The 23,500-nt window shown below is 49.0% G+C and overlaps 1 protein-coding gene across 4 annotated transcripts in view; it reads right to left on the bottom strand.

Moving 5' to 3' along the window:
* RGMA (repulsive guidance molecule BMP co-receptor a) overlaps positions 1 to 9,837 on the bottom strand; it is a 28,209-nt gene extending 18,372 nt beyond the window's left edge. The window contains exons 1-3 of one of the 4 annotated variants that reach the window (XM_062583294.1): positions 9,583 to 9,752; positions 7,426 to 7,826; positions 1,522 to 1,637 (exon numbers count right to left, since the gene is read on the bottom strand). In XM_062583294.1, coding sequence (XP_062439278.1) covers positions 1,522 to 1,603 — 82 coding nt within the window. In that variant the 5' untranslated portion in view covers positions 1,604 to 1,637; positions 7,426 to 7,826; positions 9,583 to 9,752. Of the gene's footprint in view, positions 1 to 1,521; positions 1,638 to 3,186; positions 5,592 to 7,425; positions 7,827 to 9,582 lie in introns of those variants that run through there. The other 3 variants (XR_009959369.1, XM_062583295.1, XR_009959368.1) reach the window with 3 other exon arrangements.
* Between the last annotated feature and the right edge of the window lie 13,663 nt (positions 9,838 to 23,500).

Raw genomic sequence — 23,500 nt, 5'->3', positions numbered from 1 at the left:
AAACCCACAAATGTTTTCTCTCTCTCTCTCTCCTTTTTTTTTTTTTTTTTTTTTTTTTTTCCCTGCATCCAGCCTGCCTGGGTGCTGAGAAATCACCGCTGCGCAGGGAGAGCTGGAGGGATACGTTAGTCCTGAACAGCACCGAAAAGGCTCGCTTTACTGCGTTTGGGCAAAGAGGGTGAAGGGGGAGGAAGGGCACACGGCATTTATTTATTTATTTATTGCATGTGTGTGCAGGACTGCTTCACCTACGGTTATGCAAAAGACATGCAGAGGCGATTAAAAAAAGAAAGAAAGAAAGAAAGAAAGGCAAGTTTTACGAAAATAAAAAGATAAATCGGGAGACTTAAGTGTTAGGGCTTTTCTTTCCCCCCCCCCTCCTGCTTTCTCCCTCTTCCCCCCCACCTTGTAAATGAAAAAAAAAAAAAAAAAAAAAAAAAAAAAGGAGGTAAAGAAACTGGAGAGTTTTGGAAGGAACAAATCCGCCTCTGTGGACTTGGTTTCCCCTCCCCCAACAAAAACAAGCACTCAGGGCTTGAAGGAATTTGCAGGCAGAGATCTGCCAAAAACATTGTGAAAAACTATGGGGGATTCATTGGAAACAGATGGCGTTTTCAGCTGTAATTCTGAAATTCTCTCCTTTTCTGACACAATACAAACAAACCGGGGATAGGACGGCGGGGGTCGGGGGGTGCGTGGCGGGATCCCCGCAGTGCTGTGGGGCAGCGCTGGGTGCAAGCGGCCGTGTGTCGTGTGTGTGTGCGCGGGGCCGGGGGGCCGGGCGGCGAGGGGTTTTGGCCGGGGGATCAGATAGACGCTCGCAGGACCATTTGGTTGCCATCTAGCCGTTTGCTTATAGCCCTCTGACAGCCGAACATCTCCCGGCCCGGTGCATGCAAGTTTTCCAACTAAACAATGGTGCAAAGCAGATGGTGAAAAAAAAAAGAAAAAAAAATATAAAAAAAAATAGAAAAAAAGGGAGGAAAATAAATGAAGATAAAGGGGAAAAGAAAAAGAAAAGAAAGCGCAGCGAAAGCCGGCGGAGGGGGGTCGTGCGGCGGCCGCGGCCCCCACGCGCGGCGCCGCCCCCGGGGCAGCGCGGCCCCCGGGCATCCCCGTGGGCATTTGTGGGGCGTTTCGCTCCCCGGGAAAGGGAGGACAACGGGACCTGCGTGACGGCTGCTGTCAGCAGCGCTCCTCAGCCCGCCCTGGAAGCGGGGGTCGCTTTTATTTCCACCTTCCGTGCGCACCGGGGAGACAAAGAATACGAGGACCAGGCAGCCCCCCTCCCTCCCCTCCCGCCCCCCGCCGCAACTGCTTGGGGAAAAGCGAGGGAAAGGGGGGGGGGGGGGACACACCAAAACTGAGTCCCTCCGTGCATATTTTAAACATGTGGCAAGCTGCTGCAGAGAGGGAGAGAGAAAGAGGCCCACGGACAGGGGTAGCACAGTGCTCTTCCAAGGGCTGCGAGAAATACGAGGGGGGGGGAAATAATCTTCAAAACAAGAGGCTGTTCCTTACCTGAAGGGAAGATGCAGAGAAAGACAGGGAGGATTTGGAAAAGTCCCAGGGCTGTGGATCCTGCCCCTCTCCCCATACCCATCCATCCAGCTCGAGCTTTAACCACTATCCTCTCCCTGGAAGAAGAGTTTTAAAAGAAAAAAAAAAAAAGGAGAAGGGAAGAGAGGAAGAGAAAACAAAAGGAAAAAAATAAATCAATTGAAAGGAAGAAGGAAAAAAAAATCAAAAGCCGCACATGGCTGCACGGAGCGCTGCGCTCGCTGTGCAGGGCAGGGACAGGCGGCCCCAGCTCCCGGGCTCGGGTGGCCTCTGCACTGAGAGATCACACAGACTTTTTCTCCTTCTCCTCCTCGCCTTCCCCTCCCATTCCCAAACAGCGCCAACCATCAATCATCCCGGCCGCCTTCCAATGCCGACATCCTCCTCCTCCTCCGCGGCCGGCTGCCCGCCCCCGAGGGCGGCCTCGCCGCTCTCGCCGCCCCCGGGGCAGCAGTGGGAGCTGGCGCGGCGCCCGTGGCTCCCCGAACCACGCGTGGGGTTGCACGAGCTGGATTTCGCGAGTGGGATTTCACGAGTGGGGTTTCACCAGCGCGTTTGCCCCTCTCCCCCCCTTTCCCCGGGCAGCCAGGACCACCTCACCCCATGGGAGAGCACTTTGGGTCTTCCGCACGTTGGGGACTTTGTCCCCCCACCTCGGAGGGCAAAGGGACCGAGGCCTCCATACCGCGGCGGCGGTGGAGGGAAACTGAGGCAGGGAAACTTTAGCAAACTCCCGGTTGTGAAGCAGGCGCTCCTGGCACCTGGCCTGGGCTCTGCCCGTCACCTCCTACAGCGAGGAGCTTCGCCGCTCAGAGCTGGCTCTGCAGTAGGTGTGAGCGTTTCACAACCTGTTCCAGGTCATTCACCCACACCTGCACTGGCAGCCGTGAAGCAAGCCCGAGTGACTCAGAAACAGCAGGTCTCACAGATAGTAATCATTAGACCAACAGTCCCCAGAGACAGGAACGACTGTCCGGACCACCGAATCCAGCTGTGAGCCCGCTGAAGGACTGATCCAGAGGACTAACGGGTACCCGTGCTTCCTCAAGACTGATGAGCAAAGGTATTGTAAAGGCTTTACCCAACCTCTATCACAGTCTAGCTGGCACTACCAGCCCATAGGTCGCTCTGGATGTTCAGTTTTTCCCTTTCTCTAGGGGAAGGTCTCACCAGTTGTACCAGCACTGGCATCCTGGGGCTCTCACTTTGCCAGCACCTTTCTCCAGCCCAGGAGATCCTCTGGGTCAGACGGCCATCCCTGGCCCCCCCTCCCTGCTCATGGGGTGCAAATGGAGCAGCACCTTGGGGCACTCTGACATTCGCCTGGTGAGCTTCAAAATATTGCTATTTTCTGCAACCAGCAAGGCCATGGCAAAAATGAGGGTGGCTGGTTGGACTTGCAGCTGCCCTGCCCCAGGGGTTTGCTCCACTCAGGAAAAGGCAAAGCCGGAAGAAAAGCATCCCCTTAGCACTGCACCAGCGCACCTAGATCTCTTTACAATTTCCCTTGAAGGATGCTTTAGTCACAATGAACTACCACAACTTCATTTCTGATTGAGAGCCCACGGGTGTGACATGCTTTAATTAATGTGCTTTAACTTCTCTGTTTTAGCTCATCAGCCCTCCTTTGAATGAGCCCCCCACCCCATCCTAACATTTCATGTCCTTTCTCTTGGGGATCTAATATAGAGAATAAAAGAAAAAGAAGCTTTTTTCCCCCTTCATTCCTTTTTTTTTTTTTTTTTTTTTTTATTGTTCTTTAGTAAAGGGTCCTTCCTCCTACAGCTTAAGATATATTCCTCGATTTTGCCTCTTGTTGTCCTCAGAATTTCTCTGCTCTGCCTCTTCACAAACACTCTGGAGGATGCTTTCTGGAGGATTGATAGCTTAAAGTCTTCAAGAAGACTTTGTGATCTCCTCGTTGCAGTGGATTGACTCTGTGATTCAGCTACAACAAACGTCCCGCGGAAGGTGAGGTGAGGAAGATAAGATAGGCGTGAATATCTGAAGATATATTCTCAGATCTGGTATCACTGATCTACTTCCCCTTGCGGGTTTTGAGACCCTTTGCCTCCAAGTGACAGCACACTGGGGTTTTGTCCAGGCTGCAAATGGAATTAAAATGTAGTTTTTCCATACACAACCCATATGGGATCCAAAAAAAACTCGGGCCTTGTCTGCTTGACTGGAGCTTCATCTTGGTCCTGATCCCTCTACAGTTACGCTCGGATGATGTCCAGTAAAGCCAGTTTTGCTGCAGAAGAGCTGCCAACCTGGGCCGAGCTGGGCAAGAGATGAAAGCTGGCAGGCCGGATCCAGACCTGTAGCGAAGGCAGCGTGGGAGGAATGCCTACCCCAAGCACCTCTTTGCGGGGGATGTCAAACAGGGGCAAATACGTCCAAGGCCTGCCAGCTGTGCTACCACCCAAGAAGAAAACCTCGCTGATGGGACGTGTAGGCAGCTGGAGCTGGAAGGAGCCTGGGGGAAAGGGAGTGGACCCAGGAGCTGGGAAGAGTCTAGGCAGGGGGAGAATGAAGGAAAGGAGCTTTAGACCCCCAAACTCTCCTCTTGCTCTTGTCTTTCTGCAGTGCAAGCTTTGCTTTCATTTCAGTCTCAAAGATCTCACTTCAGCTATTTCCCAGGTTGAAGACATATAGCACGGTCTATTTACTTTTTAACTCACACAACAGCTGAATTACTAACTTCTGCTAATATGCAGGTGCTAAATAACTGCTGTGAGGCTGGTTTGATTGTTTGACCTAAAGCCCTGCTTTGGCATTGCTGTTCAGTGGCAAACTCGCACATTGCAATGTGAGACCGGAATCCAGTTAAGACTTCTTATTTATTTATTTATTTATTTATTTATTTATTTTTAATATAAGATCGTTGTGAAACTTCTGCCTTTGGCTTAGGGAAAACTGTGCTGCCATAAAGCAACGATCTGATGACAGTGGCTCCAGTTCGTAAAAAATTTCTCCTCGATTTTGCTCAGTTGCATCATGCATTGCAAAAGGGACTGCTGTTTTTGGCATTGACCAAAGCGGAGGATTTCACTGGAGAAAACAACAGATGTGTGCAAACCGTAATAGCGGAGCGGGGAAAAGCCCCAAATAAGGTATGTTTCTGAAATCTCGCTCCCACGTTTTACAAATCACCTTCACCTTTCTGATATTAGCTGAATCGAAGCCTCGGATTTTAAATCACCCACCAAAACATACGCAGTGTGAAATCAGTATCTCTGCTTCACCCACGGGAGACGTCCAGGCTGCTAAACGTGGAACAAAGCGAAGCGCTGGCTGCTTTCTCCCTCGCCACCCGCAGCGAGGCGGCACCTTTCCGCCCGAAGGAGCCCGCCGCCCCTCGCAACCCGCGGCTGCCCGGCGCGAACGCCTCGGCGCGGGCACGCGCGGGCGCAGGGTGCAGCCGCCCGGCGCAAGGGGCAAAGGAGCAGCCGGCGCCGCTTACACATCGATTCGCTCGCTTGAAGTCATTAAACCGGGGTGGGGGCGGGGGCAGCGGGCCTCTGAGTTTCTAGGCGACGAATCAGGAGAAATCGGTCGGCGTTAGCCGATACGGTTCTCCGGGGTGTTCGCGGGATGAGCGGAAAGGGCACGGCTCCCGGAGGAAATTCAACGGGGATCGGTTGTCTGAATTTTGCTTTTCTGAATATTTCCCGGCACCTCCTCTGCCCTGCGTCACACCGTGCGCGGCTGTGGGCTTCAGGGAGGCTGCTGAGTGTGTCTAGTTTGAACCGTAAGGTTTAGAGATGATACCTCCCCGTACAGCCTTCCTAATGGAATTATTCGGTACCTATAATTACATGGCTAAAATAGTAAATATGGGTATTTCTGAGGACTGTAACTAGTAGTTAGAGGAATGGATGCTGGGACTCCTAGGTCTACTCCTGACTCTCCCGTGAACTTTCTGCGTGGCAATTCTTCCTGCAGCTATCTCCACACATCTTCAGAAAGCAGCTTTGCCTTCTCCGCCTCAGTGTCCTCACAGCAAAAACCGAGGCAGTGCTTGTCTCCTGTGCGGCGGGGTGAGGAATTTAGTTAAGACACGTTTGCAGAGCCCTGTATGATCTCCAAAAAATGTTTATGAGGGCAAAACTGTCTTCCCACAGAAGTCCATGGCAAAATGCTCCTTGGCTTTTCCGAATGCAGAATCAGCCCTGAAGAGTAACTCTGGCATGAACGTTTGCAGCAATGTACAATGCTGCAGCCGCTCATAAAATGCCATTTAACATCTAGGACCGCACAAGCCTGTACCCTATATCAGATCCTTATGAATTATCCATATTAAATATTCCTGGGCATTTCTATTGCTACTGATGGTATTTGAAAATACAATCACCGCTTCGCAGACACCAAAAGAAGCCTGTGAACCCCAGTGCTTAGGTGCTGGTGGCAAACCAGTTGAGATGAGAGGGGCTGTGCCCGCTACCTGTCCTGATTCATTTTGTGCTCTAGAGTTTCCATCAGCGAATAATGTTGGTGTCTGTTTTTAACATTCTGGGTGCTAGACTGCAGGGAAAAAGGTTATCTGGTTGCCGAGCCTAGTTCAAAACTGGTTAGAAAATACCAAGTAGCACACTGGTTCTCAGATTAGCAGATTTGTTCCTTGCTCCCCTCTCACCCCACCTTCCTCATTCTGCTTAGCTGTGGTGTCCAGCTATATATCCAGTAAGAGATCGTCTCTTTAACTGTATGTTCCAGCAAAGTCTAACCTAAGCAGGCCCTGTCAAAGGTGTGCTGCCAAAATGAAGAACCAATTTTAACAGTGGTCATCTGTATTTGACGTTCCTCAGGACGAAGAGCTTAGACGAACTCTGTTCAGGGCCTGGCCAGAATAAACTGTGATTGCCAGTGCAGAAAGCTAATCCTGAAATGTTCTGCAATGCTTTATATTAGTGTTTGGTTTAAACAGCAAAAAGCAGACCACTCCTTAAAGGAGGAAGAAAGGAAAAACGCTTACTGTTTGGAGTGGAAAACCCTAAATTATTCTCTGGGGAGGTCTGACAAGTGATTCCAAAGTGCTCATGGAAGAAAAATCAAACACCTGTGTTCTGAAAGATTCCCATATTAGAGAAAAAACTTCCAAACAAGAAGAAAAAAAAATCATCTTTTTGCAGTAACTGCCACGCCTCACGTCTGTGATAGTGGAAAACATTGCAGCTCATTTTAAAGACCTTCCTTTTACTCATCATTCAATTATTTACTGTTTTACAATTTTCCCTGCTGACAGCAGAAACTCTCCTGTAGCTGTCAGATAACAGCTTTATGCTCCTATATGTTGCTGTGTGCCTTGAAGTTGCTCAGTAAGTGTCTAAAAAAGCTCCTTTACTAGCCTGTCTTCGTCCACAACACATCCTGGGTAGAGAAAGTGTCTGCCAGGGGCCTCAGTAGTGCCCTACACGTAATTTTTGCTGTAACTTAACGGGGCAGGTGGAGGTGATGGCACGGAGCTGGGCTTTGAAGGCAGACAGACTACGGCCTAGCAAAGTGTGGAGAAGCTGGTTCACTGTTTCAGGTAACGAACCTGCCCACAGCTGCCTCTGTGAACGTTAGACTCACCAGTCTGGCTATTCGAAGAGAGACCATTGGGTTGAAGGTACATAACAGCAATAAAAAATAAAAAATAAAATAATAAAAAAAGCTTTCTTGACCTGCAACTTTCCATCCACAGAGAGTGATTGATTAAAAGCTTCCCTAAAAGAAGTTGCTGGTAACTCTACTTTGGGTTCTCTCTTTACAGTGCCCGCTCCAAGCAGTTGGACACAGAAGTCGCATCTAAATGCTCAAAACTGACCAGGCTAAACAAGCGGTAGGGAAGAAGGGGTGGTGGAAAACCTCCAGTCTCACCTGTGACAGCAAGCAAAGCAAGACAGGAGATATTTTCAGACAAATAGGGTTCATCACGTCAGCTTTTTTGACTGGTGGCATTCGTTGCTTTCTCCCCATTTTGATTGCTCGCAATGCCTTGTGGAGTGAGCTCGGCTTTCATGCAAGGGAGCTCGTAGCCATTCCTTGTCCTGCAGGTCAGGGGACCGGCTAGGACTCCTCTTCTGGGGGTTTGGCCCTCTGCAAGGAGCTGGTCTTCTTGGCCCAGTCGCCTTTTAGAAATAAATGCCAAGCAACATCTCTTCATTGTACCTTCTTCATGTCTGAACTCCCATCTAAAAAAACACATGGGCCGGGAGGTGCCCAAGAGCACGTTCGAATGGCCGAATGTCAGCTCAGCAGAAAGGACAGATAAGTCTGAACTGCCAAAAAATAAACAGCACAGAAGAATCACAGAGACCTGTATGTTTATCAGCAGAGACAGAAACCAGTTTGTGTACCAGGACAACAGGGCAACCTCATTCTTCTCTGCTGCTTTTAAAAACTGTTTGTATCTTGAAATAGTACAAACATAGCTGCATAATTTTCCCTGTCTCCAACCGGTCAGCTAAGGACATCTCCTGGGTCTCCTCTTTTAAAGGTAACACGGCTGTTACCGAAAAATGCGGGATGGCAAAAGCAAGTGTTTGCAATCTAGATCTTGAGCACTTTGAGGAAGGGGAGCTTGAAGGATCCTCATGGAAAAAGCTTTTTGATCCCTACCACCTTGCCAGCATCCGCTTGTGTCAATTCCTGACAGCGATGACTAGAAATATGACCCATCACCGGGTGCCTTTCCTGTCCTCTCAGTTACAAAATGCTAAGGACCTCGACATCAGCCGATTTTAAACATTTTCCTGAATATCTCCTAGGACAGAGACATTCCTTCTTATGAGGAAAAGCAATAGCAAAAATCTTGAATCCAGCACATCTGCAGATATTTCAGCAAACGACACTGGATTGCTGCGGAGGTGTTTCTGAACAGGGAGCAGCTTTCGGGCGGGCGCGTGTGCTCTCTGTCCGGATTAAGTACAGCTCGGGGCTCTCGTTCCCGCTGGGTGGTGCTATTATCCCTAAACCATTTGCAAAAGTATCCAATTTATAAAATAAATGCAATCCAATGCCGCCTTAAACCACATGACATAACAGCAGCTTGCAAGCTCTCATTAAAATCTCAATTTGGGGAAATTGATTCTACCTCCGAGCAATTGCGATGCAATTACTCCAACAGGCAGCAATCAAGAATCACATCAAAACAACACCAAACTTTCATCTCTTGCTTCGCAACCACCACCAGAGCAAAAAGCACCTGTCTTGCAAACACAACCTGGTTGCCTTAAATGTATATAGTATCTGGGTCCCTGAGTGCAAGCAAGCCTCGACACAGGTTATTCTAGCTGATGCCTCCAAAATGTTCTGACTCGGGGTGGTATTCTGCCGCATTACACTGCTTCCTCCTTTTTTCTCCCCCCTCTAGCTGAGGTTACTGGGCTATTTGCGGAGCCGGTTCAGGGGGAGGCAGAGAGCGAAGCCGAGTGTTCCCCCCACCCCTGCGAGCGAGGCGTCGACCCGCGCGGCTCCCCGCGCTCCCCCGCGGCCGCGCAGCTGTCACAGCCCGGGCCGGCGGAGCCCCCCGGCTCTGAGCCCGCAGGATTTGGGGAGAAATCTGGGCATCCCCACCGCCAAGCCTCGCCACTCTGTGTCATAGCGACCAGCCCCGTTACGAGCTCTGCAAGGGGAAAGGCGAAATGCTGGGGGCGGAGGGCGACGGTGGTGCGGGGGAATTATTATTATTATTATCATTATTTTAGATGAGTGGCCTTGCAATGCATTGCATTGCATTGATTTAGCCCAGGAGGGTGCATTTTCAGTGGCAACCATCAAAGGGAGGATAAATAAAGACGCGCATGCACGGCGGGCTAGCGCTGAGGCGGCCGCCGAGAGATCGGGCAGAGCAGCCGGGAGGAGCCGAGGTTTCTCGCCGAAAAGCCGTGGGAGGGAGGAGGCCGGTGGCAGCGGGGAGCCGCAGTCTCGGCAGGTCCCGAGGAGCCGCCGGCGGGCCCGGCCGCGCGGGGAGCCGCGGAGGCGCGCAGCAGCCCCGCGCAGCAGCCCCGCGCAGCAGCCCCGCGCCCCGCTTACCTTAGCGGCCGCATCAGCCTCGCCAGCCCGCCGCGGGGGGTTGTGCAGGGAGCGGCGGCTGCTTTTCCAGTAGAGGGGGGAGGAAAAGAAAAAAAAAAAAAAAAAAAAAAAAGGAAAAGAAAGGGGGGGGAAGCGGGATGGTTGGGGCGGGGGAGAAGAGCGCGCGGCCCGCGCGCAGGCGGCCCCCCGTGCCCTGCGCAGGGCTGCGCCGGCGGGGTGCAGCGCGGCCTCGCTCAGCGGGACGCGGGGAGCCGCATCGCCCGCCCGGAGCGTGTGAGAGGCAGGCGGAGGCGATAGCGGCAGATAGGGAGGTCCCCTCCCTCCCGCCCCGCATCCCTGCCTCCGCCCCGGCGGGGACGCGGGGAGCCGGCCCCGGCGGGGGGGGCGGCGCAGCCCCGGCCGGGGGGACCCGCCGCCCCCTCCGTGTGCAGGGAGCGGGCCAGGGCGGGGAGGAGATGGGGGGGATGCTCCGTCTGCAGCGGGGGGCACGGAGGGCAGCGGGTGTTGGGGGCTCCCCCCTCCAAGGACGCGTGTTGGGGCGCCCTGAGCACCTCGGTGGGGACAGTGCGGCCAGGCTGGGCACGGGCGAGGGGAGAGGAGCTGCTGCAGGGCACTGGGGCCCGGGGTAGGTACCCCTGCAGCCACCCCGAGCCCCCCGGCGCGAGCCAGGGCCGAGCACCCGGCTCCCATGGAACTGGCATCAGCCTCCCATTGGTGGGAGGCACCTTCGCCCGGGTGCTTGCATTTCTGCTGCTGCGGTGGGCAAGCTCTGGGTGCAAGGCCGTGCGAGCTGGAGTGTCAGATGCACAATTAATTACTGCAGTCGCAGAGCCACAAATGCACTAAATGCGCCTTAGTGCATGCATAACGGCAGCCGTTTGCCAAGTGTTTCTTTCTCCTCCTTCTCTTTTTTTTGCAGTGCAAGGGGCAGCAATTGCACAGAGCACCCAGCAGCTCTCCATGACTTAAGCTGGCAGCAAAGAGAAAATGCACCACTACAGCTCAGGCTTAAGGCTTAAAGAGGGATCTGTGTGCATGTTAGGTACAAATTAGAAAATGGATGTGATCTAATCATAACAAATCTAAGCAGCCCTGCTATAGAAAACTTGACATCAGAGAGGTCTTTTTCTTAAATGTGGATACTGTGCTTATATAGTACTGACAAAGGAACAATACATTTGTGGACGAACTGGTAAAGAAAGAGCAGAAAAAAGACGGGGAGAAGTTTGATGTATACCAGATAAGTTATCTGGTATATAAAGAATAGTGTCCTTCTGTAATAATTATTTGCAAATCAGTTTATAGTTCTGGATACTATAGTGTCTGGATACAATAGTATAGACAGAGCTGCCTCCGTCCAGCCTGGGATGCTGTACAGACAGGAAATCAAATACAAACCCTGCCTTGAAGAAGGTAAACTTGCTGGTTAGAGAAGACCCAAGTGAACATAACAAAGAGGAAGGGGGAGACGCGGTCGCGAGCACAGGCGTTTCTGCAGGTGTGCACAGTGGGACAGGCTTGAGTCCCACGCTGTAAAATACTGTATGCTGGAGCGTTACTAATGTGAGCACTTGGGGCCTGAGTTACCATGGTGGGGTGGAGGGGAGAATTCCTGCCACAAATACATATTCCCTGGTTATTTGGTGGAGCTGTTTCCCCGAGAAGACAAAGCACAAGACAAAGAAATGCTGATGCACAGGGGCACTAAAAATGCCTTGGTAACTACGGCGGCAGAGCATCACGGCAGCAGTAAATTGGTGTTGAGTTCACTCCCCGTTGGGCAAATTGAGCGCTGGCTGGAGCAGTGAGTACCCACCGCGAGGCACAGCCTCCGCCGAGGGAACGCTCAGAAGTCTCCGCTGGCCACTTCCCCCAGCCCTTATCAGCATGCCGTTAATCTTCGGCATCACACAAGGAGTTGGCACCTTCAGTTCCAAGTGCAAGGTGCATGTCTTTGACCTTGCCTTCTCTGCCATAAACAGCCAGCAAGGTGTAAAGTAGGTGTAAAGGCACACCTCAGAGGACTCTCCTCCGTGTGCGCTTGGCCCCAGGCGTTAAGAACAAAACACAGCTACCATTTCATTACTTTAGATGCAGCAGATGGAGACGGAGCTGTGGAAGAGAAGAAGGACTCGATGGAGAATGGACTGCTCACCTTTTGCATTGATTTTGAGAGCAAGGGCATAGATTTGCCCCCGCAGTGTAAAGTACAGCCAGAGGAAAAGTAAAGACATTATTTTGCTTTCTCTTTTCTTTCCTTATCCTGGGAATCCCCAAATTAGCGCTTGTGACCAGTTTCACCTACTTGCATTAAAGATGAATTCGGCACGCTCCTCACACAAGGATCTACTTGGCCACAAAACAAACAAAGCAAACAGTGCTTGTACACTTTGTCCTTCCAGAAAAGATTAAGCCTACACAAATGAATAGGCAGTTAAAGGAGGAGCTTGGCCGTGGGAGAAGAGGGATGGTAGTGCAAGATTGTCGTCAGCAGGCAGGTGGCTGTCCTGAGGAGCAGAAGGTGTGCGGGCAACCCGGGCAACTGACGGGTTGTGCAGCACAGCATGGATCACTCCATAGCTTGCGGAAGTTAATGGAAGTCACCTTCAGGGGTTTGTGGACATTATTGGTTCAAGCTGCACAGGCCATGGAGAGTGCAGAGGATAAGGACTTTTCCTTTGCCATTTCCACCCACACCTGAGTTTCTTAAGCCTATTATTTTGAAGGTATGTTCCATGCCACAGCTCTTGTCCTTGACCTCTAAAGGATTTGGTTGATTCTGAACTCAAGATGAAAGATTGCCACCTCATGGGCCGTGAACACCCGTCTGTGAGATTAAACTCTGAATTATTAATACAATCAATGACTACCTCTTTTCATCCTAGAACAGGCACAAAGGAAAGCTACAGGGGCCCTGAAAGGGAGGGGAAGGTTCTTTAGCAAGCAGAGAGAAGTAATTGGTGGAAACTGATTTTCTTTTGGTGGAAACATCTCCCATGTCTTTTTTATTCTGCAGGCAGGAATGACGGCACCATATGGAACAGGAACAGGAAGGAGGAGATGACAGCCCAACTGTGCTGCTGTGGCTGACAGTGGTGCTCCAGAACGCCCTTGGGGGTCTGCCTGTCTGATGGCAGTCCTTCCTTCCATCTCCTTCATTGCAACAGGTGCATCAGGCACTACATCAGAAAATGGTCCCCAACAGCCTAAACTGCAGATCTGAAGCATGTGTCAGGGAGATGTGATCTGATGATGATGTGATGAGATGTGATCATGAGGAGGAAGGGCTTGTGAGGGTAGGCAGCAGAGATGTATTTTTCCTCACAGACAGTCCAAGTGCCACCAAGCTATTTATATCTGTGCCATGATATTCACACGAGGGAGTGAGAGCTGATCTCCACAGTAAGTGGTGGCTTTCTCTTGTGGGGTGAACTTTTCTGTTCCAAGGGAATGTCCCAGGTCTGTTCAGGTTTCTCCTTTCTCCTGGTAGATGCCATGGTGCAGAGATGCACTCAACATACATCGTTACGTCTCTGTTCTAACTTTTACATGTTTCTTTGGCTTGCGCATGGCCGCCTTGTTTGAGACATTTCAGTCCAATTAGTTGCTTTCTGTTTCTTTCCCCATTTTATTTGGGAAGTAGGTAAAAAGGCCCCATCCTATACAAGGCCCAGGGAAAAGAAAGAACTCCACAATTCAGAGCCCCATGTAGGAAATGCATCCAAATAGAAAGAAAAGCTAATGTAGCATCTTCATTCTGTTTTCATGTTAAAAAAAGGAGGGGGGTGTTGAACTAATATTGCTGTTCTTTCCAAGTAGATAATGCAAAACATTACTTCAGAACTGGTCAAAATATATAGAAAACATTATTCCCCCTTTTCATTGAAATTCAGATCAACATTACAAGTAAGATAAGAAAACAAACGGTATATAGTTACAATGATGCAGTGCTTTGTGATCACAAACAGATTCTGTAATCCTCACTCGGTGGCTTTTACAGTTCAATTTAACCTATTTCAGTATGTAAAGCTGAGCCTAGGCGACACTGCTCTCCGGCTCGGTACAATCCTCATGTGCGGTCTGGTCACATGAGGGACCGTGGCAGGCCAAAATGCGTGTCGAAGCAACCTCTCCCAGATGTATCGGCTGCTCTGGTTGAGGACCAAGCCTCTCTTTTTCCTTTGTAGACACATATCAAGAATCTTCTGCCTAGAACTTCTAAACTTACATTTGCTTTAGGCATCAAGAAATGTTACTGGTTCACCTGGAGCCTGAATAGCAAAGGCACAGCACGGCAACTGAGAAACAAAAATATGCTTGCAGGTGTTGCTAGAGAAATTATTTAGGTTCAACACAGAACTTAAGCAAGGAATAATAATTCTGCCGTGCTAAGAGTTCACTGACGGTGCAAGGTGTGACAATGCCATGGAAAAGGCTATTGACCTTCACACCTCGGGGAATGAGGCAGTCCACACCAAGGGGAGTGCTTGTCTCCATGTAGAACAGCAAGCGTTTCTGGGCTCCAGCCTGGTCAGGGTGTCCTCTCCTGAGCAGGGCACTGGTCAATGGACTAAGGAACAATCTAAGCAAATGGAAATATTCTTCCTCCCTACCAGTGCTTCTAAACCATCTGACCTCAAGCATTTGCTGTAAGCCGAGGAGCAGTCCCCTGGGTTCAGCGCTGCTAGCCCATGTTTAAAATTAAGCACATGTAGAAACCACTGGCTGAGAGGGCCCTAACATAACATTTACAGTAGATCAAACCCTATCAGTTACAGCAATTCAATTAAGCTTTGCAATTCACAGGAAACCTTAAATTCAGTGCCAGGTTGCACACAGATAAAGCTACAGAGACAGAGAGATGGACAGGAGTCAAACGCATCCGGCCTTCTCGGTCGAAGCCCGGTTTGCTCCAGGCTTCTGCTGTCACTGCTAAACTTTATGCTACAAGGTGGAAGGAGCAAAGGACGTAAGGTCAGCCCTCTCATCCAAAGTGGTCCCTCACTGCAGCTCAGAACTCTGCCTCCATTTCCAGGCAGCTGTTAGATTAGAGAAACATTTTGATATCGTTATCTCTCCTAGAGCAATCTGCAGAGAGTAGCTTGGGGAGGCATTTGGTTTTTATGCGAATTTAAGTTGCAGTTTGCACTTTTAGGGTTTCATATAGGGTTTCATTGCTATCATACTGATTAGGTTTCCTGCAGAGACCAATGCATTAGAGACAAGTCTTGCGACAAGGTTCATGAAGCATCAGCTGCCAAGGCTTTTGGAGAAGCCTCCCTAAGCCTCCTTAGATAATTTGGTCTGCTTTGGGTGCTTCATGTGAGCTATGAGCATGATGCCTGTGTGATCTTCATTTCCAAAGGCTACATTTGAAGGGAGATTGCAAGAGAAGGATGTAATTCAGGTAAGGACTTTGGTGTTGAGCTGGAGATATTGTGTCAACTTCAGTCTCAATCACTTCCAGAGTTGATGATCTAAATCGAAAGAGTAATGAGGCTGCCAAACTATATATTGACCAGTTAAAACAGAGGCTTGGAAAAGCAAAGGAAACCAATGGTTAGGACTCAAAATGGGAGGCAAGACATCTGAAACCACAGCTGATTCAGCATGCCGGCCTGAGCGAAAGTCTTCACCCGTCTGTTCCTCCCGGCACTGCATGTCCCAGCAACGGGTGAAATTTCATGATGGGCAGGGCTGGCTGCCCAGCAAAATCACCCGAAGACCCTTGAGAAATACAAAAAGATTAACACTGCCAGCTTAAGCCATCTAAAAAACCCTCTCTGCTGAAGTATTTCTTTCAGTTAGCCATGATGTCACCCCCCACCCCTGTCACCCCTGGCTGGAGCAGGGGCTGGTGCGTCGCAGACCCCCGGTCCTGGGAGCCAGCCGCCCTCCTCTCGGCTTGCCGGCGCTCGCCGCTCCGCTCCAGCGCCTCCTCGCCATGAGAATACAAATTGGGCAGTGCTGAGGCATATGGAGGGGAAGAATGCTCAGCTGTGAGTATCAGGGACGGGTATTATCCAAACCCAGCCACCAGCACATCATCTTTTCAAAGGCTCCAGATCTGCTACAAATTGCTTCTGAACAACAATGGGAATTTCTTGCCTTTCACAAAGTCGCTTGTATTAGCATCTTTGTTGGAATAAACCAGCAAGTTTCTCCAGTTGGAAGGCTGGTCTTGAGAATCCCCAATTCCAAGGGATATTCATCAGCAAGCCTGATGCTTGCAGGATGGCAAGGAAAGCTGATGTCTGCTCTGACAAGGGGCTCACCACCTGCCAAAGTCCAGGTCTGAGACAAAGAGATGGAGAGCTCTCAGCCCCAATGCCCACAGCAAAGCAGGACATTGTAGGGACTGTGGGGTCCTTTTAATCCTCAATTTGCTCTTGGTGGCATTTGGAAATTCACAGTTACAGGGCGGAGAGGCTGGATCTGTGCTTTCCGGGATAACGGCAAATCTATGCCCTTTTCTGTTGTTCAAGTTCTTACATGACAAATACATCTACGGTCAAGCTAGGCTGACTGACTGCTGCTGGACTGAAACATGCATGTGCAAGAGTGAGATTTAGTCCATCTGTCTGTCCACCCTGAACAACTGTACAGCAACTTGTCGTTAGGTTCGGTGTCAGCATTTATTTTGAAAAATGGGGAACAGGCTTTCCCTAAACCTAGCGCCTTGCAGTTGGCAGTGTTGCAAAAGTGAAATTTATTCTCTGATGCTAACAATAAATTCCATAAAGAGAAAGGAATAAAAGAGAGATAATCCAAACTCTGTAAGTATGCATATTGCAAATCCCAGATAGAGAGAGGACATTTTCCCTTTATTTTTGTGTTCAAACTCCGGATTTCACCCACAGGGCAGGGTTGTCTAGGAGCACTCAACTCTCCACAGTGTCATTTGGAAGGGAGGTCCCTTGTATTTTATTCTTTTCCAAGGTTGGACTCAGTAGAAAAATCCTGAAAATGTCTCTTCTCCATGCTGAATGATCACATCCGCTGAAGGCAGAGCAAGGTGAGCTTTGACGCTGTCCCATGGGAACAGGGTCATCTGAGCAGCCTCCCAGACGCGAGGGGCAGAGCCGTTGTGCGGGGGCCTGTGCTGGAGGAGTCTCGTGGCAGGAGCCAGCCTGAAATGACTGCAAAAGGGACACGTGCAGGGAGCAGGATTCGGTGATCCCCATCCAGAGGGCAAAGCCGGAGACCTCAGAGCTGTAATAGACCCTGCCTCTGTCCCTTTGAGCTCAGTGAAATTTGGGGTGGGGACATCAAAGGAAAAGGACTTGTTTGCAGCCACCTGTTCTCTGCTGACGGTGTCAGCTTTTGTGGCTGAAGAGAGATGGGGGGCCGGGGGATATGGGCTGTTTTGGAGGGGGAAAAAAATAGACCTCTGAGTACCATAACTGCAACCAACAGTAACAACCATAACCGACAATGTTGGCTTGAGTCTCTCTGACTCGGGATGGTGACGGCTGCAGGGGATGTGGCCTGAGAGGCCCCATGGCTTTCATCTCACCACTGAGGCAAATACAGCTCTATTTTGCTTTGCACTGAGTGCTTTGGAAAGCCCAAGCGTGTTTGCTCTTTGGTGTCACCTTGGCTGACAAAAGCTGTGGCGCTTGAGAGCCAGGCAAAACAGCAAGCATACGTCAAGTTTCTGTTTCCATCCTCCCCCTGTCGATAACTGTTGACCCAGCTTCTCCTTTTGCTGATGCCTGAGCGTAACTTGCTGCCTTCCTTGCTGAGCACCAGCCACACAACCCAGCCAACTTGGTTCTCAGCTCATCCTCACCTCTGCCAGGGGTTAATGGAAACAGGAGGTGGGCTGCCTGAATGCTAGCAGACACTGCACGGCTGCTGGGGAAGTGCAGGTCAAAGGACAGAAAGGAGGACAAGCCCTTGCACAGCCTGGGCGACTGCTGCCACCATCTGCCTCCAGCCCCAGGGTGGGAACTTCTGCTGCCTGACTCTGCTTCTCCCAGTAGAGGTGTCACCCTTCATGCAGATTATGCTTATTTGGGCTAAATAATGAATCATGCTGTTTGTGGAGGCTTTCTTCTCTCCTAGACAACTGGCTCAGGAAGTTCACATGGATACAAGGAGTTGCATCCTTCTAGCTTCTTTCTGAGGCAAAGGCACAAGGGTTTCTGGTAAGGAGGGGATATGACCCTGTGCACACAGAGCACTGTGCGTTAGCTGGCTGTCACCCAAACCACCTGGCCACCTTTCATGCACAATGTGACACACGTTACGCAGCTCAGGGTGTTTGAATCATGGTGCTGCTTGCTTTGATATCATGAATGAACCCAGCTAAATATCTGTTTATGGTAGATAAATTATAGTTGGAAATTGCTTCACCAGCTGTGGATATGCAGCCATTGCTGAGGTGGGATGGGGGACCTTTGACTGGACCAGAGGATCTTCTGCCCCCTGCAACTGCTCTTATCCCAAGTATCAGCTATCTTTCAGCAGTGCTCTAGTCATGGGACTAACATGCATTAAGGAGTTTCTGTTCTCATCTCTCTCAGGGAGGATCAAATGCAGTGAAATATCCCATTTTGCTGGTTGTTTTTTGAAAAATGTGTGGTATGTGTCAATGTTAGAAAAGCAAGGTCAAAGGAACAGGAGAACAGGACACTGGAATGGAAAAACTCTCTTAGGACATTCAGTTCAGTCCATGTTATCGTAGTCTTATTTGCGAAGTGTTTTAAAATGAGTGCAGTTGTTTGCCCTCAGCACATCTACTGCAAGGCTGTTTCTGAACCACACATGTTTCCTGGAAGAACTGCGGAAGTAAAGCTGTTGGTCTTGTGATTCCATGTGCATTAATGAAGGTCCAACCTCTGCATCAATTCAGCAGGTCTCCTGTACCCACAAGCACTACCCTTACTGAGGAGGTTTCCACTGTACCCGTGGAACAAAAGATGTTATTGGTCATATTTATCCAGGAATTTTAGGTTGGTCTTGTGGGGCTGAGGTCAGGAGGACCGTGACTTTGAGCTGAGTGCTGATTGCTTGGCACATCAGGGGCATGGGGCAGTTCATGAGGACCCCCTTGCTGACGGTGCTTCAGATACCGCTCCTCGTGGCTTTCCATCCCTCCAGTTCACCCTTCTCCCTACTGCTGGATGGTGGCAATGCTGGAGTTGTGTCCAAAGACCTTCCTCTACCTTCCTCAGAGCAGATGTGAACACTTTATCTGCATTAGCAGTAACAGGAAGTGACCACAGAGTGGACTGGGTTGCTCACCTGCTATAGGATTTGAAGAGAGCCCTGCACTCTTGGAGCAAATGGGACGGTTATAAGCCCCTTTCAGGAAACAGATTTACAAAGACAGGAGCTGTTTTACAAGCAGCAGAGTAAAATTAGTGGTAGCAATGGCAGAAACTTTGCTTTTGTGGTGAAGAAAACATTGTGTGGACAATGCCAGTACAGCCTGACCAGCTTCTTGCAGGAATCTTTTGAGCAGTTTGTTTCACATTCACTTTTGGCACATTCTCCCAGCCGTATTCTTTTCCTTAGTGATTTTAGCAAAGCTGGCGATTTTTCAAAAGCCAAGCTCTCAGACCCAATATTGTTGCTGAATCAGAGGTAGCTTTGCCAGAATCGTCTGGACTTAGACCTGCCAAAAGCTCTTTCCAGCCTGCGCTGGACCAGAGAGGATGTCCCACCCAAGTCATCAACCACGGACGGCGCAAGGAACGCAATGGACAGGATTCTTGAGTGGCTGAGCAGGATGTGCCATGGCAGTACTGACTGCTCGGCTGCAGGGCCAGGGAAAGCTGGGAAGGCACAGATAATAATACTACATCTTTCTTCCCGAGTGATGTTGGCTCCAGGTCCCTCATCCTGAAAGTTTTTTAAGGTCTTGTACACTGTGGGATTATAATTCCCACCTGAGAGGACAGTTCGGGGAAGATGTGACCTGGACCAGCGGCATGTGAGCGAACTCCACAGTGTGTTAGAGGATGAAACAACAGAGCTAAAATGAGAGGTTAGGGTGTGTTTGGGGGATAGAGTAAAATCCCAAAGCAGCCCAGAAAGCAGAAAGGGCTATGAAGCAGCAGGGAAACTATACCCACACCAGCATTTATCAGGACACTGTGACCAGCAGCCACAACCCTGCTTTTGGGAGACTTCCATTTTCATAGTTAATAACGCACTGAAAGGAAGGAGAGGGGGGACCTAAAGATGAATTTTCCGAGTGTTAGTTTTGAGGATTGCATTGCATTTATTTTGGATTCTCCTGTTGTTACACTTCAGCCTTGTTACAATTGTGTTAGAATATAGTTAGTATCAGATGGAGGGGCATTACCAGAATTCCCTCTGCGGAGCAGACTCCAGACAGGCAGTTTATCTATTGCCTGTTGTTAGCAGCAGACTTTTGGAAGACAAGCAACTTTCTTCTCTTAAAAAGGACTTGGGAAAAAGGACCATCCTTTCCCGGCAGAATTTTTTCTGAGGGAGATATTTTTATGCCTGACTAAAGAGAGACAAAAAGGTCAAAGAAAATTAAAATCACATGCTCGAACATTTCAGGGCAGGTGTTTTTCTTGATCCAGAATACAGTCTTTGAAGGGTGTATCCCTGGATTTATGCTCCTCCTAACATTTCACCTGTTGTATTAGTACTGAAGGACAAATGATTTCATAACCCCAGGCGGCCTGGTTTATTTGGACCCAACTCAACAACCTTGTTTCAAATGCATTGCAATTTTTACAGCTAGACCGAAGCCCAAGACAAGCACTCCAGTCTGGCTGCTCATCGCTGCATTTCACTTGGCATGTAGGCTACGGATGAGGAATGTGCAGAATTTCCTTTTCCACCCTGTCAGATCCTCTGTCTTGAGCCTGGCCCAACCCCAAAAGCACAACGGATGCAGCTGGAGAAGGGCAGGTCCAATCTTGCTGCTAAGCTGGGAGACTCCAGTGACACTTCACCTCCCCTGCTGCATTAACAGCCAGCAGCTGGAGGTGGGTGCTAATAAGTGGAAGAACATCAGCTGCTGCCTGTTGAAAGGGGTCATTTATGAAGGAGGAGGAATTTATTACTCAGGCTGGAGGAGGAGGTGGTGGTGTGGATTGGGATTCCTGTGAGTGATGAAGGCCTTGATTCTGAGCAAAGCTGCTCTCTAATCACTCATCTTGAAGCCTCTATTGGTGTTGATCTGCCAGAACAGGTAACAGGACCATGAGCTTTCCCCCCTGCCTGCTAAGGTTGCTGTCAGGAATCTTGTTCCACTGTGAAAGCTGATTGCAAGTAATTGTAATGTCTTAATGTCAGCGGTTGGTGGGAATCAATAGGGAACTCTGAGCTATCGAATAATGAGCCCAGTTTGTTCCTTTTATCATTCTGGGAAAGGAATTGAAGAGAAGCGTTAGCCCTTTGGGGCGTGTTGCCTTTGCAGAAGCACCTGTGTGCAGAGAGACAGCAAAGCTCTCCCAGAGGTCTGAGCTTGGGCTTTGCTGCAGTGGGAGTGGTAAATGTAGGATCAAGTTCTGCCTTATCTCATCCCTAAAACTTATTTTGCTTGGCCTAAAATGAAAAACTAACTAGCTTTTCCTGCCCCCCTCCCATCCCCTTCCCCCCCCCCCCCCCCCCCAAAAAAAAACAGCTCTGCAGAAAAGATGGAATTGAATGAGCTCCTTTCCCTGGAGCTTAGGAACAACTCAAGATGGGTAGAAAATTGCTGTTGCATCACTGACAGGAGTAACAATAACTAGCACCATGTCTAAAGATAATGAGTTCTGATGATCAGTAATGGTGGCTGTACTGGTCCAAATTATCTCTGAAAAAATAAATTTATTGCATCAGGAAAACAGGTTTTCTCCCAGGGATGCTGTTAGGAAATAAAGATGGGTTGTGTGTGTGAGGGAGGGAGAATGATATATATATGTGTGTGTGTGTGTATATATATATATTTTAACTTATTTTGGACTATCTCAAAAAACAGGGATTTTCAGTGTATAAGTTGTGTAAGATTTCAGTGTATAAGTTGCATAAGATTTCAAAAGGCATTGTAAAATATTTCTACCTCTCCCAGACTATACCTATCCCTTATTTGAAGGACAGTGCATTGGAAATAATCTGTAATGAAACTTGTTGCTTGATTAGTTTTATCTTCATTTATGTATTTAATGTTATTTAAATGGTTAATGACTGCTCAGGTTATGAGGAAATTTCCTTTATTTTCTTCCACTTTTTTCCTTACCTTGGAATTCTTACAGTTGCCAAGTTCCTGCTACAATTTTGCTAGGAAGGTCTTCCTTGGCTGTTGAGAAGCAGGTTGCCTAAAAATGTTTATTAGTTCAATCAAAATGTTAACAAAGATGTCGTATAAACAAAGTGCTTGCAAGGTGTTGGAACGAAATAACTGTAACAAAACCTAGGAGTTTAAAGCAGAAAAACTTAATTATTCAGCTTTGTGTTCTTAATGATATCATTTTTGTAGTCATTAACAACATATACTTCTCACCTGAATTTTTAGCATTAAAAATCAAAGAGGAATCACAAGTCATTTCTGGACAGAAGTTTTTCAGGTTTCTCTTTCCAGCAGTGAAGAACTGAGTCTTAATTCCTTCCCGTTTGTTCTCCCTATGCCCTCTGCTTTCTGATCAGCTATAAGAAATGAATGGGGCCTCTCGGCCCATTATGTGGGCTTGGATTTAGCTTAACCAAAAGCAATCATCATTCCCTGTCATTAGATCAGGGTCACAACTCTGGAAACTTTTTTTTTTTTTCTTTGTCTCTTCCCATTCATTACTACAATGCAAGAGTAAGACCCTCTTCCACATGCTGGGCATGTTGAACAGGTGAGGAGGGGGAGGAAGGCTGCTCCAGTAGTTGGGCAGCCCACTTGCCGCTTGGCACACTAGCGTGGGACCCCAGTTCACTTAGTCTGTGCTCACCTTGCTTTCACATCTGTAGAAAACAGGTGAGAGCAGGGCCCTCCCTTACTGGTGTGCAATGTGGAAAATTCCCTCCAGGATTCTGGAATGTGCTGCAGTGATGCAGGATGTACAAAAGGGACAGCGTTTGGAGTGTTTCCTTATAGGATAATTGGAGGAAGTCATTGTATTAAATATCCATTTGTATCATTAGCCTTTTATTTGGTGCTTTGTCCAGACATCCTGTTTGCTTCCTCTTTGAAGTAATGAATATGCTTCCTGCCTGCAGGGTCCGATCCAAAGCTCCCGTGTAAAAGCAAGGTGCCTGACTGAGATCAGTAGTGTAGCTGATAGACAGAGACATCTCTAGACTTGCCTCCTATAAGGAGCTTCAGGACAAAGCTAGAGTAGAGTCCATCATGGACTGCTCTTAGAACCACTCTGTTTAGACCACCCTACCCAGAGGGTAGGAGGGGTTACAGTTCTTTGCTCTCTATAGTGCAGAGGTGAGGATTCTGCCACCTGAGACCTCACGTTGTTCTGTTGGGACATGACAATGATGTCACTCTGGCTCATTCAGAGATCTGATCCAGCTCCTAGGCACACACCAAGTGCTGAGCCGTAAGTCCATTTATTGGGAAGTATCAAATGCAAAGAGCTGGGGCTTCTCCATTCTCCTTTAAGCCTGGGAAATGGCAAGCTGTTCCACATCTCCCCTTCCTTCTGGTTCCCACTGAGAAAGCTCTTGTTGACCTTCCCACAGAAGGTCTCCAGCTACTTGTTTGCAGTAATTGTCTTTTATCTGCTGCTTTGGTCATTCCTAGAGACTGAACCTGGGATCTCCACAATTAGCAGCAAATGCATCTCTGTTTCTAGATCCATGTGTAGGAGAAGAGATGGAGCTTCTACATATGGAGCCTGGAGGTGGAGGCGTGACATATTTATGTGTACTTTGGACATAGCTATAATAAGAAATGCTATGTCAGCATGACGTAGCCCCAAGAAGTAGCAAGGGGAGTTGCATAGCCTCT

Source organism: Rhea pennata, chromosome 10, assembly GCF_028389875.1.
Source record: "Rhea pennata isolate bPtePen1 chromosome 10, bPtePen1.pri, whole genome shotgun sequence".
Lineage (NCBI taxonomy): Eukaryota > Metazoa > Chordata > Aves > Rheiformes > Rheidae > Rhea > Rhea pennata.
Note: the sequence above shows the minus strand (reverse complement) of the source record. Positions and strands in the feature narration are given on the sequence as shown.